The 15,284-nt window shown below is 39.0% G+C and overlaps 4 protein-coding genes and 1 pseudogene across 4 annotated transcripts; 4 read left to right on the top strand and 1 right to left on the bottom strand.

Moving 5' to 3' along the window:
* The first annotated feature begins 626 nt into the window (after positions 1-626).
* LOC103322882 (F-box protein At3g07870-like) lies at positions 627-3,057 on the top strand. Its single transcript, XM_008224833.2, has 3 exons — positions 627-1,968; positions 2,463-2,627; positions 2,704-3,057. The coding sequence occupies exons 1-2, from the start codon at positions 755-757 to the stop codon at positions 2,611-2,613; spliced, it is 1,365 nt and encodes a 454-aa protein (XP_008223055.2). The 5' UTR covers positions 627-754; the 3' UTR covers positions 2,614-2,627; positions 2,704-3,057.
* A 1,568-nt stretch (positions 3,058-4,625) lies between these two features.
* On the top strand, positions 4,626-6,670 carry LOC103322959 (F-box family protein). Its single transcript, XM_008224918.3, has 2 exons — positions 4,626-5,908; positions 6,275-6,670. Exons 1-2 carry the CDS (start codon positions 4,641-4,643, stop codon positions 6,372-6,374), a joined length of 1,368 nt encoding a protein of 455 aa, XP_008223140.2. The 5' UTR covers positions 4,626-4,640; the 3' UTR covers positions 6,375-6,670.
* A 1,136-nt stretch (positions 6,671-7,806) lies between these two features.
* On the top strand, positions 7,807-8,778 carry LOC103322960 (F-box protein At3g07870-like; annotated as a pseudogene).
* A 3,522-nt stretch (positions 8,779-12,300) lies between these two features.
* Positions 12,301-12,741, top strand: LOC148920221 (uncharacterized). The gene has a single exon (XM_089044567.1). It carries the CDS (start codon positions 12,301-12,303, stop codon positions 12,739-12,741), a length of 441 nt encoding a protein of 146 aa, XP_088900693.1.
* A 1,081-nt stretch (positions 12,742-13,822) lies between these two features.
* LOC103322884 (uncharacterized) lies at positions 13,823-14,524 on the bottom strand. Its single transcript, XM_008224834.3, has 3 exons — positions 14,339-14,524; positions 14,203-14,248; positions 13,823-14,020 (listed from the first exon to the last, which is right to left on the bottom strand). The coding sequence occupies exons 1-3, from the start codon at positions 14,480-14,482 to the stop codon at positions 13,965-13,967; spliced, it is 246 nt and encodes an 81-aa protein (XP_008223056.2). The 5' UTR covers positions 14,483-14,524; the 3' UTR covers positions 13,823-13,964.
* Positions 14,525-15,284: the final 760 nt, after the last annotated feature.

The following is a 15,284-nucleotide window of genomic DNA, read 5'->3' as shown; positions in this document are numbered from 1 at the left end:
TTTCAATCCAATCTTATAGCACCAACCCAACCACCTTCTCCCATCCCTCCTCCCCCTCCCAACAACCTCCTCCTCCTAACTCAACCTGCTCCACACCTTACAGCCATGACCCAACCACCCCAACATCCACCTTATACCCTCACTCTTCCAACCGTCGACCCAATATTATGCTCCCCTCCTTTCGCAATCACATCTCTCTCTCTCTCACACTCACACACACACACACACACACACACACACACACACACACACAAACACACATCAAACTCCGAATCTAATTTCATGCATTGCCCAAAATCCCTCTTCATGAACCCAAGGTAAGTGACTTTGAGACTTAAAAGCATAAGAAAATTTACAATAAAGGGTTGTGGAAGTAATTAGGGAGGGGCTACAATACTTGGCCGAAATATCGAGAATTGTGCTTGAATTGCTTGGAATTGAAATTACAGAGACAAAATTTATCAAATTGAAACAATAGAGACGTTAGTGATAAAGTGGTAAAATACAGGAACCGAAAATGACTTTAAATAAATTAAGAAGATAATATCCCAAATCAGAAAAGTAAAGACGGGTGTTGTACACGTAACATATGATTTCTTCCTTCCTTAATTTTCATTTGACATTTGTCCCTTGCCCAAAACATGCCAGTTTATACGTGCCATTTTAGCTCTGAATATTTTTCAAAAGAAAGCATCAGCTAGTTCTCAAAAGGCACCCTCATCAGCTAGCTCTTGAACTTTCCCAAACCTACAGAATGGCAAGAGAAACGAAAGGAAATCCTATGAATCCAAGAAAAAAAGTGGCAACTAGAGCAGCTATGAGCAGCAAAAACAAAGAGCAATCAGGAGAACAATGCCAACCCAAAGCTCCTTGCAGCAAATTCCAACAACTTCCACAGGCTTTGGTCTTGGAAATCCTCTCAAGCCTCTCCATCAAGACCCTCTTGAATTGTAGGTGCGTGTGCAAAGACTGGCTTTCTATAATTTCTGACCCTCAATTTACTAAGCTCCACTCTTCAAGATCACCCGTTGGCATCTTGATCAAGACCTACCCCCCTATAAGAAAATCAAGGAAACTTGATTTTACCCATATAGAAGATTGTGCCGGTTCTGATTTGCTGCTTGAGAAAATAAGGTTTAATCCCCAAAACAGCCTACCCATTGGGGCCATGCCTGAATTTCGTTTGATAAACTCATGTAATGGTCTGCTCTGTTTGTCTGGACCCAATAGAGATTACCCATGTTTTGTGTGCAATCCAATTTTGGGTGAGCACATCAGCATCCCTCCTACCAATCTAAGTAGAAACAAGTGCTTTTTTGTTGGACTTGGTTTTAGCAATGGGACCAATGAGTACAAATTGTTGCAAATGACCAATGGCACTGAGGCTGAGATATACACCATTGGTACAGGAGTGTGGAGAAGTGTTGGAAATGCTCCTGGGGATATTGATCAGTTACCCTTCAATCCTTTTCTGCATGGAGCTCTTCATTGGGTATCCTATAGTAGCACAGTTCCTGATTTTATACATTCTTTCCACTTCGAAAGAGAACAATTTCGACCACTGCCTGTGCCTAGCTTACTGGGAAATCGATTTTCAGATTGTTATATACTGGAAGTGGTAGGTGGGTGTCTCTGTTTATCTGTGTTTGATGATGATTATAGCAAATTCGACATGTGGGTTATGAAGGAGTATGGTGTTCAAGAGTCTTGGACTAAAGTTCTTGTTTTTGGAAACTTGTATGAGTGTCCAGAGGAACGAATCTGTCATGTGTATGAACCAATTATGTTTTTGAGGAATGGGGAAATCCTTCTGTTGTTCAATAATTGTGCTGTTGTTTGTTATAATCAAGAAACAAAGAGTTTCAGGGAAATAAGAATTACTTGGACTCGGTCACCATTTGAGGCAATTGCTTACAGTCCATCCTTTGTTTCCCTCTACAACGTTTCAAAAGGTGAAGAGGTGAAGAGGTACTAAAATCCTATATATTTCAAAGATATACGTGCTTTCATTTACTTACATTTCTCTGCCACAACTTTTATGTTTTGGTTTATATTTGTGGAAGTTCATGTTTGACCGAAAATGCAATCAAGGTATTGCATTTCAAAACTTGCACAAACTTTTTGTTTCCTAGGCTCTTCTAATTTTCCTTAACATTGCATATGAAAGTCTGGAATTATTCATATAGCTCATACACATGTAACAAGTTCAATGCTTAAGATCTGTTGATAGAATGATTAATAAGGCTACAGTTACTAAAAAAATACTTGTCACTTGCCAATGCTATGATCATTTGCTATTAATAGGGAGTGAACCCCTCAGGTTTGTTACCATGATAGGTTGAGTTTGTTCAAGAATTTTGTTAACTAGGAATTTGAACAATAACACGGATGCTTTAGTAAGTGGCTGAGACATTGGTCACTGATCAACTCATTTTAGCATGCTTACTGTGTATGATATGAAGGGTACGACGCAGTAAGAAATTGGGTAAGAAATCTGGAAAGCTGCTTTTGGAAGGGAGTTATGAGTGTGCCGGCTTTGGTATGCCACCCCGCAAGTCGACAAAACTTAACTCAGGCTATGGATGCCCTGCTTTTGAGGAGGGTCTTCCTTGAGCCATAAATCCTCTGTGAGTTGTCGTAGTTCTTATTATCCATCTGTTCTCTTGTGCTAGTGTGTTGCTGAATAATTTCATTTGTTTTCAGCTGGATTTAACTCGGAGGATAAGGACTGCATTCACTCTATGCGGTGGCCACTTGGGTTATGTTTTAAGAGGTTAAGGTTCCCAATGTGCCAACAATGTTTCGAGTCTTTTGACGACACCGGTTCCTCATGAGAGCTTCTCGATTGCTTGTATATAGGTTTTTGTAATACCCAAGTAGCTCTCCTTTTGTTCTTCAGAATAGACAGAAAAAGGCAGCATTTTGTTGTATAGCTATTATAGTAACTCTGCACCTATAGATCAATCTGCAAGTGATGACTTGTCTAGACAAAAACCTGGTTGAAACTTCTGTAAAACTTTGTATCAATGTCCAAGTGCCTATTTACAACCTTATTCAGCACCGGCCCATCTCGCCAATTCTTCTCTTTTACGGCATGTTTGTTTACTTATCCGTAATCGGATGAGAATGAATTGAATTGAATTGAAGAGGAGTTGGATTGAGGAGAGTCAGAATCCAGATTCATATTGAAGTTGTTTATTAAACAATATGGAATCGGGATAGGAGTGGTACTGATTCCTTATAAGTTGTTTACTAAATTACTAAATCAAATCCTTATTTTAATTCTGATTACGGAATAATAAAAATACAAATTTATAAATAAACTCAATCTAGACATGTATTTATTATTTAAACATAGAAACACACCCAAAATCAACTCCAAAGTCAACTTTTTGGGTGTGTTTATAAATGGGTTTTGAGTGTGTGTAATGATGGGTTTTGGGTGTGTTTATAAAGTGTTTTGGGTGTTGGGTTTTTTTATAATTTCAACCTCTATTTTGGGTGTTTTAGTGAAACTCCCTAATAAAAATGACATTAATGTTTCTTGATCAATTCAACCAACACAAGAAACTTTTCAATGTGACAGTTACATTAGCGTAACACATTCATGTAGTCTTAAGTGATCTTGGCTGTTTGTTTTCGTTTCTTACGATCTATACCTGCATCAAAAGTGGGATTTTATCCTTCTGATTTTACAAAAGAACTGAGAGATTTTACAAATGAACTGTAGTCTCAGTTGGTAGTCATAATTGTTTTTTTAAACTCAAATCAAATCAGTCAGAAAGGGTTTTGGCTCCATTATGATTTTGATGGTAAGGATTGGTTAAGGAGGTTTAATTTTAGTTATTGGATTGCATATAACGTATATTTTAAAAAATTATTTAATCTACTAACATATATAATGAATGACTGGGATTAGAACTCCTTGACTAATCCAAAACTTCTATGTTTAAGTTTGGTTAAAAATTCCTACCATTATTCAATGGATTGCATGCATGGTATATATTAAAAAATTATTTAACACACTAACAAATATAATGGATGGGCTAAGATTAGAACTCCTTAACTAATCATTAACAAAAATCCTTATTGGAGAAGTTCCTAACGTAAATGGTTTGGCTCCATTAAGAACTTTATGTTAAGGATTGGTTAATGACTTGTAATTTAGTCATTGAATTGCATGTACGGTATATTATTAAAAATAATAATAATAATTAACCCACTAACATATCTAATGACTTTATGTTAAGGATTGGTCTACGACTTCTACTCTTATTTAACCTACCTACCGTATCTAGTAGATAACTGAGATTAGAACTCTTAAAACGATCCTTAACTAAAATCTTTATTAGAGAAGTTCATTGTTGTAAATACATTATGCGGATGCTCTTGTAATTACATTTAATATTTTGTCATGTATTAATCCAATATAATATCACTTTGGATAATATTTTAAAGTATAACTAGAAGACTGGACCAGACCAGATTCGAATTAAAATTCGGTTGGTCCATTGAGAGGTGACCCCCTAGCCCACTACAAGAGTGACAAGTGGGACAACCCAAAAACGTAAAGTACGCTCTTGCCGCCAAAAGCCCATTTCAATGCTCTTCTGGTATTTCTCCAACGATTTTGACTGCTGATGAGTCTCCCCCTGACACTCCAAGAAAAAAGAAAACAAAGAAACCCCAAAATGAATGATATGAATCCAAGCAAAAGAGCAGCAAATAGAGCAGCGACTTGCAGCAAAGACAGAGAGCGATTAGGAGAAAAATGGCAGCAACCCAGAAGTCCTTGTCCCTGCACCAACTTCCAGCAACTCCCACAGGCTATAGCCATGGAGATTCTCTTAAGGCTCTCCATGAAAACCCTCTTCAACTGCAGGTGCGTTTGCAAAGAGTGGCTTTCTCTAATTTCTGACCCTCAGTTTATTCATCTCCACCTATCAAGATCAAGAATTGGCATCTTGATCAAGAAGTATCCCCATAATCTGAAATCATGGAAACCTGAGTTGACCCATGTAGAGGAATGTGCTGAATCTGATTTGTGGGTAGACACTATGAACTTTACCGACAATGTACCCATTTCCGAATTCGGTTTGGTAAACTCATGCAATGGTTTAGTTTGTTTGTCTGGACCTCATAAATATGACCCATGTTATGTTTGTAATCCAATTTTGGGTGAATTCATCATCATTCCACCTACCCAGAAAGGTAGGGGCTGGTGCAGTTTTGTTGGGTTTGGTTTTAGCGTCAGGACGAATGAGTACAAGGTGTTGCAAACGAGCTTATCTGACAACTTCTGCAAGGCTGAGGCTGAGATATACACCATTGGTACAGGGCTTTGGAGAAGCATTGGAAATGCTCCTATGGACTTCCCGGAGTTACCATTCAATTCTTATCTGCGAGGAGCTCTTCATTGGGTTTCCTATGGTGGTAATATGTCTATGCTTATAAACACTTTCAACTATGGAACAGAGCAATTCCAACGACTACCCTCACCTTGCTGCTTTGGACAAAGAAAGAAGCAATCTTCAGAGTCTTTTAAGTTGGGAGTGTTAGGAGGTTGCCTCCTTTTATCTGTATTTGATGATGAATCTAGCAAAATTGGCATGTGGGTTATGAAGGATTATGGTGTCCAAGAGTCTTGGACTAAATTTCTTGTCATCGTCGAAAACTTATTTCAAAGGACACCTTTCTTGAGTTTGCATGAACCTATCATGTTTTTGAGTAATGGGGAAATCTTGATGGTGCACAACAATTGGAATGTTGTTTGTTATAATAAAGAAAAAAAGAGTTTCAGGGAAATCAGAATTACTGGGACTCAGTCGTTATTCTCATTCGATGCAATTGCTTACAGTCCATCCTTTGTTTCACTCTACGATGCTTCAAGAGGAGAGGAGGTGAAGAGGTACTAAAATTTTACTTAAAAAATATACATGCACAAACATATATTTCTCTGCTACAACTTCTATTTTGATTTTATTTCTGGAAGTAGATATTTTGTAGGCAATATTGTTATAAGGATCCTGCATATGTGTAAGCTCACGAGATCTAACAAGTTCAATTCAATGCCTATTACTTACCAATACAAGGCTCCAGCTATTCAGAAAATTTGCTTGTCACTTGCTAAGACTATGATCATTATGATAGATTTTTTAGTTTGTCCAAACATTTGTTTAACTGTGCAATGATGTTTAGCCCTTTGAGCAGGGGGGTGAGGCATTGGTTACTGATTATGGCAACTCATTTGGCATGTGTACCGTATGATATGCAGGGTAAGAACCGGGAATAAATCTGACAAGCTGCTTGCTGTGGGGAGTTCTGATTGTGTTGGTTCTGGGATGCCACCCTACAAGTGCACAAAACTTAACTGAGGTTATGGCCAGCCTGTTTTCTTGTGACCATCTTCTGTTTTCTTGAATACCAAATGGTTGTTGCTGTCTCCTTTTTGCTGAACAATTTCAGCTGGATTTCACTTCGAGGTAGGGACTTGGGATATATGTGGTAGGGACTTGGGTTATGTTTTCAAACGCAAGGGGTTCTGAATGTGTCGATAATGTTACGAAACACAAGTTCATGCTGAGAATTCTTGAATTGCTTTTTAGTTTCAAGGTTGTTCTAATCCCCAAAGCAACTATCAGCCAAGTTAGAAAATGGCTTCTCTTTGTTACTTCGCCATCAGACAGTAACTCTGCTTCTATACAACATAATGATAGTAAGATTTGTTTTGTGACCTTTTTATGAATGTCTAAAGTGCCTAGTTACAATCTCTTTTTTGGGTCCTTTGAGATTATCCTTATGGTTACAGGAAATTGTTGAAGGCTAATTTCTTTTATAGATTTAGTCAAATTATAAATAGAAAATAAAATAAAAACCAGAGAGCAGATAGTGGCAATCGTTTTAAGCTCATCTTTCATATGATCTCAGTTTACCATGTCATTCTTCCTCCTCTATCAAGGCCTCAAAGAACCTGAATTTGAAAACAGTGATTAAAATCACACAAGGAAGAGGAACCAAAGAAGAAATTGTGAGAAAACAAAATGCATGCACATTTGACAAGATTTCGTGTTCCAGCCGAACCCAGATGGGAAAAGACCTGAGATCACGTGCAACTTTTGTTTTGGGCACTTTCACTTGGGCAATCTTTCTAGAGGGAAGGGATCTAAAGCAATGTTATTTGATTGTCTCATTCAATATTATTGCTCCCATAATATTGTTATCGGATTGTCTAATTCAATAATGCTCAAAGCAATCTACTTAAAATCATCATTAATTTTAGACTTAATTAGTCTAGTGTAACTTGAATGATGTCTCAATCCCACTATGTCGTCCAAAAGTTACCTTGACTCAAACTTGTTCCCTAAATTTGCCAATTAGGTCTAGCGAGTGAAAAATAGCATTAACTTGAAGATCAGTTAATATCATATTCGGATCTCCATGATATTTGGTATGTGTGAGAAAACCCTCATTTTCTTCCTAACTTTCACAACCAAAAAAAAAAAAAACCTTGTTCCCAAAATTCACTTTTCGCATCTTACTGTCATGTGGCATGCCACGTAGGAGCCACATGTATGCAAAATTAATAAAAATGTGTTATTTAACAAATTTACTTTAATTATAAAAATAATATTTTCGAATGAATTAAGGCAAAAATTTCCCGCCAAAACCTCTTCCACTAGCAACTGCGGTTCCATCCTCCCTATAAAAGCAGCAAGAAACACAAACGCTCTTTTGAGCTCGCCGGTATTCCTTCCTCCGGAAATTTAAACCCCATCCCGGTCCCCGTCTATAGGCTGAGGAGAAACTATGGAAACCCGCAAAATGAAACAGAGGAAGATGGTAGCAAATCTAGATCCCTCCAAATTCCAACAGCTTCCTTTGGCTACGGTCATGGAAATTCTCTCAAAGGCTGTCCATAAAAACCCTCTTCAACTGCAAGGCGCGTTTGCAAAGATTGGCTTTCTATAATTTGTGACCCTCAATTTGCTCATCTCCGAGCCTCAAGGTTACATCTTGGCATCTTGATCAAGAGCCATTCCTTCGTAAAAAATTCAAAAATTAAATTCACCCAGATAGTAGAATTTTCTGGTTCTGATATGAGGCTCGAGAAAATGAGGTTTGCATTTGCTCCCAAAACCAGCCTACCCATTTTAGAATTTCGTATGGTAAACTCTTGTAATGGTTTACTTTGTCTGTCTGGAGAAAGTAGAGATGACCCTTTGTATGTGTGCAATCCAATTTTGGGTGAGTTCATCACCATCCCACCGAACGACAAGGCCAGGTACAGGGCCCCTCTTGATGGATTTGGTTTTAGCGTTGAGACGAATCAGTACAAGATGTTGCAATCTTTTTATCCGATGGTCGATCCAGAGTGTCGCTCAATCGACTACCTTGAGGTTGAGATATACACCATAGGAACGGGAGTTTGGAGAAGCATTGGAAATGCTCGTAGTGACTTTCTTAAGTTTCCCTTCAGTGCTCTTCTCCATGGAGCTCTTCATTGGGTCTCCCTTGCTGTTGAAAGTGCTGAATGCATACATTCTTTCAGCTTTGAAACCGAGCAATTTCGATCACTACCCTTGCCTAGCAACTATGGAAGAGTAGAGAGAGAATTTCATGATCTTTTAAAGTTGGGTAGGAGGTTGTCTTGTTTTATTTTATGTGTGTTTGGTGGTTGTGCTTCCAGGGAACTTGACATGTGGGTTATGAAAGATTACGGTGTCCAAGAATCTTCTTGTTATTGAAGACTTGTACATGAAAGATGCGTCCTGTCACTAATTATATTTCAAAGATATACATGCAGAATATATAGTTGCATTCCTATGTTATTAGTTTAGCTTTTCCTTTTATTTGTGTAAGTTGTTGTTCTGTATTGCATTCATGCAGAAATATTTTCAATCCTGAGTTCTGCTTACCTCCCTTAATATTGCATAAGGAAGCATGGAAAATAATGGTATACAATCTCAACTTCTCATCAGGTTTGAGGATGTGGTGGTGTTGTGTGTCATGGAGCCTAAACTTAAGCCGGAATTTTATGGTTGCGTTACGGTTGGGTTTCTTTCTCACCAAAATCAAGTGGTATCAGACTTTCTTTGGTTAAATATGAGTTCAGCTTGTTAGTATCTGTATGTGAGTGTGTCTTGCGGCAATGCTGAGCGTTATAGAGCCTTCTTGTTTCGTTTATTGAATTATCTCCTTCATGCTATATTGATAATCAAAACACATCTTGAAGAATTTTGAGGAAGCAGAGCATTACAGAGCCGTTTTGTTTCGTTTAGGTTAGCATGTCATCATCAAACCGTGTTATCAAGCTCCTTCATATGAACCTACGTACACAAGACCTAACAAGTTCAACGCCTATTATTTACTGCTACAAGGATCAGGAAATTTTCTTGTCAGTGACTAACACTATGATCAATGGCCTATGGACTTAGGAGTGAACCCCTCAGAGCTGTCACTCTGATAGATTTTGAGTCATTAAGGACACCACCATACACCTCCATGCGCTAGCAAATAGGAAACGGACCCGCGAAAGGGCAATGCGATTACAAGGTTCTATTGAGGGTATTCTGATAAGGGTGTTCATCGATTCTGGGGCAGATCGTAATTTTCTTAACCCCAAAATCGCCACACAACTGAAGGGAACCATTGATGCTAAGAAGACAGAAAAAATAGTGGTTGCCACGTGTCAGTTTATAGCACGAAAGGTATGGTTTATGCTGTGCAAGTAAAACTCCAGGCCTATGAATTCCAAGGTGATTTTTGCCTCCTCTCTGTCTCTAGATGTGATTTAGTTTTGGGGGTTGAATGGTTAGAGACATTGGGACTCATTGGCTGGCATTTCAGAGATAAAATCATGGAATTTACAGCGGATGGCAACAATTATCGTTTGCTAGGCAACAGGGTAATGAGAGCTATGCCAGCCCACCAAAATCTGTAATATTAGCTGTGAGCAATTTCTACATGCCCTAGCAACCCACGGGATCATGTGTACCACTCCACTGAGTGTTCAAGGCTTATTAAAGCAATTTTTTGATTTGTTTGAGGAATCTCTGGGGTTGCCACCCTCTAGCGCCATTGATCACCGTATTCCATTGCTACCAGGTATTGGACCTATTAATGTCAGGCCATATCGATACCCACATTGGCAAAAAGCTGAAATTGAGTCTCAAGTGAATGCTATGCTGCAAACTGAGATAATTAGGAGAAGTGAGAGTCCTTTCTCCTCCTTGTTACTACTGGTCATCAAGAAATAAGGGACTTGGAGGTTCTGTGTTGATTATCGCGCTCTAAATCATGTGACAGTCAAGGATAAATTTCCAATACCAGTCATTGACGAAATGCCAGACGAATTAAATGGTGCAGCTTGGTTCTCCAAACTAGATTTGCGTTTCGAGTACCATCAAATTCGTATGTGGGACGCTGACATCCCGAAGACGACATTTAGGACACACAAAGGGTGCTACGAATTCCTGGTGATGCCATTCGGCTTATCCAATGCTCCATCCACATTTTAGGCACTCATGAACGACATCTTCCACCTTTATCTGCGTAAGTTTGTCCTTGTGTTTTTTGACGATATATTGGTATATAGTCAAACTTTGAAGAAACATGTCCATCACTTAACCACTGTGTTTGAGGTGTTAAGGGTTGCTCAGCTCAACGTGAAGGCTTCTAAATGCACATTTGCTCAGCTCACTGTCGATTATTTGGGTCACACTATATCTAAAGCAGGAGTATCAGTGGATAAAAAGAAAATTCAGTGCATTGATAATTGGCCAAGGCCTGAGACAGTAAAAGGATTGCATGGTTTTCTGGGGTTGGCGGGTTATTACCACAAATTCGTTCATCACTTTGGTACAATTTCCAAGCCCCTAACAGATCTTTTGCGCAAAGACAACTTCCATTGGAACCCAGCGGTAGAGTCTGCCTTCCAGACCCTCAAAACTGCCTTGACAACCACCCCTATCCTTCGTCTCCCAAACAATTTATCGTGGAATCTGATGCCTCGAACAATGGGGTTGGTGCCATTTTGTCCCAAGAGCAGCGACCGATAGCATATCTTAGCAAATCTTTTTCCGAAAAGCATCGCTCTTTATCAGTTTATGACAAGGAGATGCTGGCAGTGGAACAATGGCGACCATACTTGTTGGGTTGGCAATTTAAAATTGTCACAGATCACCAAACCATCAAGCACTTCTTGGAACAACGCATATCCACCCCCATTCAAGAAAAATGGCTGCTCCTATGAAATCGAATATCGTGCTAGGTGCAAAAATGTTGGCCCTGATGCTTTGTCCAGGGAGTCAGAATTATTGGCTATTATGGGTTTATCTACTCCTATTTTTGATTGCATCCCACATATTCAACAAGATTATACTTTCGACAATGAAGCTCAGCAACTTATTAGCCTCCTCCAAGCTGATCCTACTGCCAAACCCCATTATTCATGGCAGAATAATTGCCTCTATTACAAAGAGCGCATCTTTGTCCCTGCTTCTTCTAAATGGCGTACCATGATCTTGGAGGAATTTCACTCCACTCCAATGAGGGGACACTCGGGGACAACTACGCACATACAAGCGCATACTCCATAATTTTCGTTGGCGGGGTTGAGGAAAGATATGCAAGCATTTGTGGCAGCTTGCGACACTTGCCAACGCCAAAATTATGAAGCTTTACATCCACCCGGGTTGCTCCAGCCATTGCCCATGCTTGATTCCATTTGGCAAGATATTGCCATGGATTTCGTTGAGGGATTACCCTCAGTCAAAAGGAAGAACGCCATCCTTGTCGTCGTTGATCGCTTGTCAAACTATGGGCATTTTATTCCCATCAAACATCCGTATACAGCTTCACAGGTTGCAGATTTGTTTATCTGTGAAGTTTTTAAGCTCCATGGGATGCCACAGACCATTGTGAGTGACAGGGACCCAACATTTACAGGCCAATTCTAGACATCTTTCTTTGCACGCCAGGGCACTAAACTCTGCCATAGTTTTGCATACCACCCACAATGAAGTTCTCAATCACACTTTGGAACACTACCTTCGTTGTTTTGTGGGGGACAAACCCACGTCCTGGGTTTCTTGGTTACCATGGGCCGAATGGTGGTATAACACCACCTATCACTCCGCCATCAAGATGACTCCATATCAAGCAGTTTATGGCCAACCCCCTCCCTCGGTAGAATTTTATACTCCAGGTTCAACTGTTGTACAAGCTGTTGATCTTGCCTTGCGTGAACATGACTCCTTATTGCAACGACTCCGACAGAATATGCAAGCTGCTTAGGAGCGCATGACATTTTTTGCAAATCACAAACGTTCTGAATGCCATTTTGCTGTGGGTGATTGGGTTTTCTTGAAAACCATGGGTAGTACTAACTGCCCCAAACTGTCTCCACGGTTTTATGGTCCATACCAAATCCTTGCTAAGATTGGAGCAGTGGCCTACAAGCTTGCCTTACCACCTGGCTCAAAAATTCATAGTGTCTTTCAAGTCTCACTGCTCAAGAAGAAAATTGGTTCTCACCTCACTTCATCCCTAACACTTCCTCCCTTGCGCCCTGATAGCTCTGTGCAATGGACCCCAGCCAAAATTCTAAATCGCAGGCTTTTCAAATGCCATAACCAGCCTGTTGTTCGTTGGCTGATTCAGTGGTCTGGTTTACCTGAGGAGGATGCCACTTGGGAGGATGCTACAAACATTGAGCGTCGTTTTCCTCAATTCCAGACCTGAGGACAAGTCTGTTTTCATCAGGGCAGGATTGATAGGACCGTCACCCACACTACATCACCTTGTACTATCCATATCACCCTTCTATTTCATTGCATAGCTTAGTTTCTATTTCCTGAAAAACTAGGAAATGGTTATCCTTTTCTCTCGGTATGCTTGCCATATGGCATCATCCAAAATCATGTATAAAGTACCTAATAGCTGGTACAGAGGGATTATGAATGAAATATGAAGTTTCTTTAATTGCTTTATCTGTATTTCCTTTTCTGCATTCACGAACCTACCGTATATCCATCTATCTTCTTAAATCTGGCTCATGGTTATTGTTACCATCTCCTTTTGCTCAACAAGATTTCTCCTTTTCAGCTTAAATTGACTCCGACAATTGAGACTGCATGCGCTATGTGCGGTGAGCAGTTGGGTTATTTTTCAGAGGCTTAGGGTTCTCAATGTGTCAACAATGTTTCGACACAAGTTCCTGCTAGGAGTTCTTCAATTACTCGTGTGAAAAGGTTGTCAGAATGCCAAAAGCAACTCAGCTGCTTTTCCTCATGATCAGCAAACACAGAAACCTCATCTTTTTGTTGTTTAGCCATCAGACAGTAACTCTACTTCTATAGAACAAAATGCGGATGATGACTTGTTTGTTTCGTTAAAACAAAATGCCAAGGTCGAACTGCTTTGGAAGAGGATCTAGCGCCAGAATTCCACAAGTCTACCACATTTCATATGTCTATTTATTTCTCTGTGCCCATCTTTTGGCTATCATATCATTTTCTGTTTCCTGAATCAAGCTGATGGTTATCGTTACCGTCTCCTTTTGCTCAACGATATTTTTCTTCTTCTTTTTTCGGCCGGATTATCTTTTCAGATGAAAGGAATTCTCAATATAACTTAGGTTCCTCCTGAGAATTCTGCATTACTTCTGTGTAAAGGCTGTCTAATTCCAAAGCATCTCTGCTTCTGTTTCTCAGCAAAAACAGAGAAAGGCTTCTTTATAACTCTGCTTTACTCTAGAACAAAATGCATTTGATGACTTGTGGAGAGAAGAGAAACATGACTTGCGGGTTTTGTTTACAAAAAATTGTATGCAAAACAACCAAGAAATGGTCACCATTTCATTTAAAGAATCAGTCAAATAATAAAACCCAAAAATCATACATATTAGTTCATAAAAAATTCATACATATTAGAAATCCTAATTGAAGCTCATCTTTGCTATGATCTCACTTTCCTCTGCCATTATTCCTCCTCTCATTGCATGCCTTCAAGGCCTGGACTTCTGATGAAATGTTGTTCACAGAAAAAAAAAAAGAAAAAAAAAAGAAGAAGAAGAAGGTAATTATTAATTAATTAAAACAACAACCCAAAATACAAGCCTGCAGGAACACCAAATGAAAAAAGAGCAAAACCCAGGAAAAAGAAAACTGAAAGAGAAAAAAGAGTGAGAACAAAAATGCATACCCACTTGACAAGATTTCCAATTCCTGTCAGTCTTAACAAGGCAATCCTGCAAACCACAGATCAGATGGGTTTTTCATGATTTTCAGGGTTTAGGGTTTAGGAATATAAAATTCAATAGAAAATACGGAAATATTACCTGTAAGGATAGGTAGATAACAGAGCAATCTTTGAGTTGTTTTACATTCTCATCATCATCTTCTACTTCTGTGTGGATAGGAGGTGGTGGCTGCTGTGACTGGTCGCTGCCTTCTGGGTTCGGTTGGGTTAGGGGTTGGCTCATTTTTGACTTCTACCAAACCAAGCCCTAACTTACCCACCAAATATTAATACCACTGATTATATGAAAAATTACAATTTATTATTAAATAGTTTTTGTTTTTGTTTTTTAATACAATAAAAAATGATTTTGTGAAAAATTACTAAATATTTGGTAAATGAAAATGACTGAACCATTTCGGAAGGTTAGGTGCTTGCTTCACTTTGCATGTGGCATCACTGCATCCCCCACATTAGCCTAACAGCCACCAAGAGTAAGAGGGTTCTAGGCCTAGCTTTCCCAACTTCCCAACTAAAGAAACCATATGGTCCATACCCCACCTTCTTTTATTTATTTCTGTTGTTTTTCTTTCCAAATTTGCATATGTCAATTTGGCAATTACATTTTTTTATAGACCCCTCATTGAAGTTATGGGCTTTACCAATATATATAATTCTTGAATTAGAATATTGAAAAGAAGTTAATCATTACATCAGTTTTGAGTCAGTAAGATATAACTTAGTTGATTGAGTTTTTCCACCTTCACTCCTATGGGCAAAGGTTCGAAACCCCCAGACACTGACTGAATATTTTGTGTAAACCTCCTTCTCCATATCACTTGAACTAAAATAAAAAGAAAAAAGAAATATCAATTTTAAAATGACGAGAAAAACTGTAGAGCATATTCCAAGCGTAACTCATCTATATACATGTCATATATTGTATATGTGATGGGAATACATCACCTATACGATGTGTATCCTTGACATGCACATATTGCACATGTAACCAACAAATGCGAGTAAGTAGTAAACAAACTAAAAAA

This window comes from Prunus mume, linkage group LG2 (assembly GCF_029339155.1).
Source record: "Prunus mume cultivar Tortuosa linkage group LG2, ASM2933915v1, whole genome shotgun sequence".
NCBI classification, from domain to species: Eukaryota; Viridiplantae; Streptophyta; class Magnoliopsida; order Rosales; family Rosaceae; genus Prunus; species Prunus mume.
This window is presented reverse-complemented; position numbering and strand designations above follow the sequence as displayed.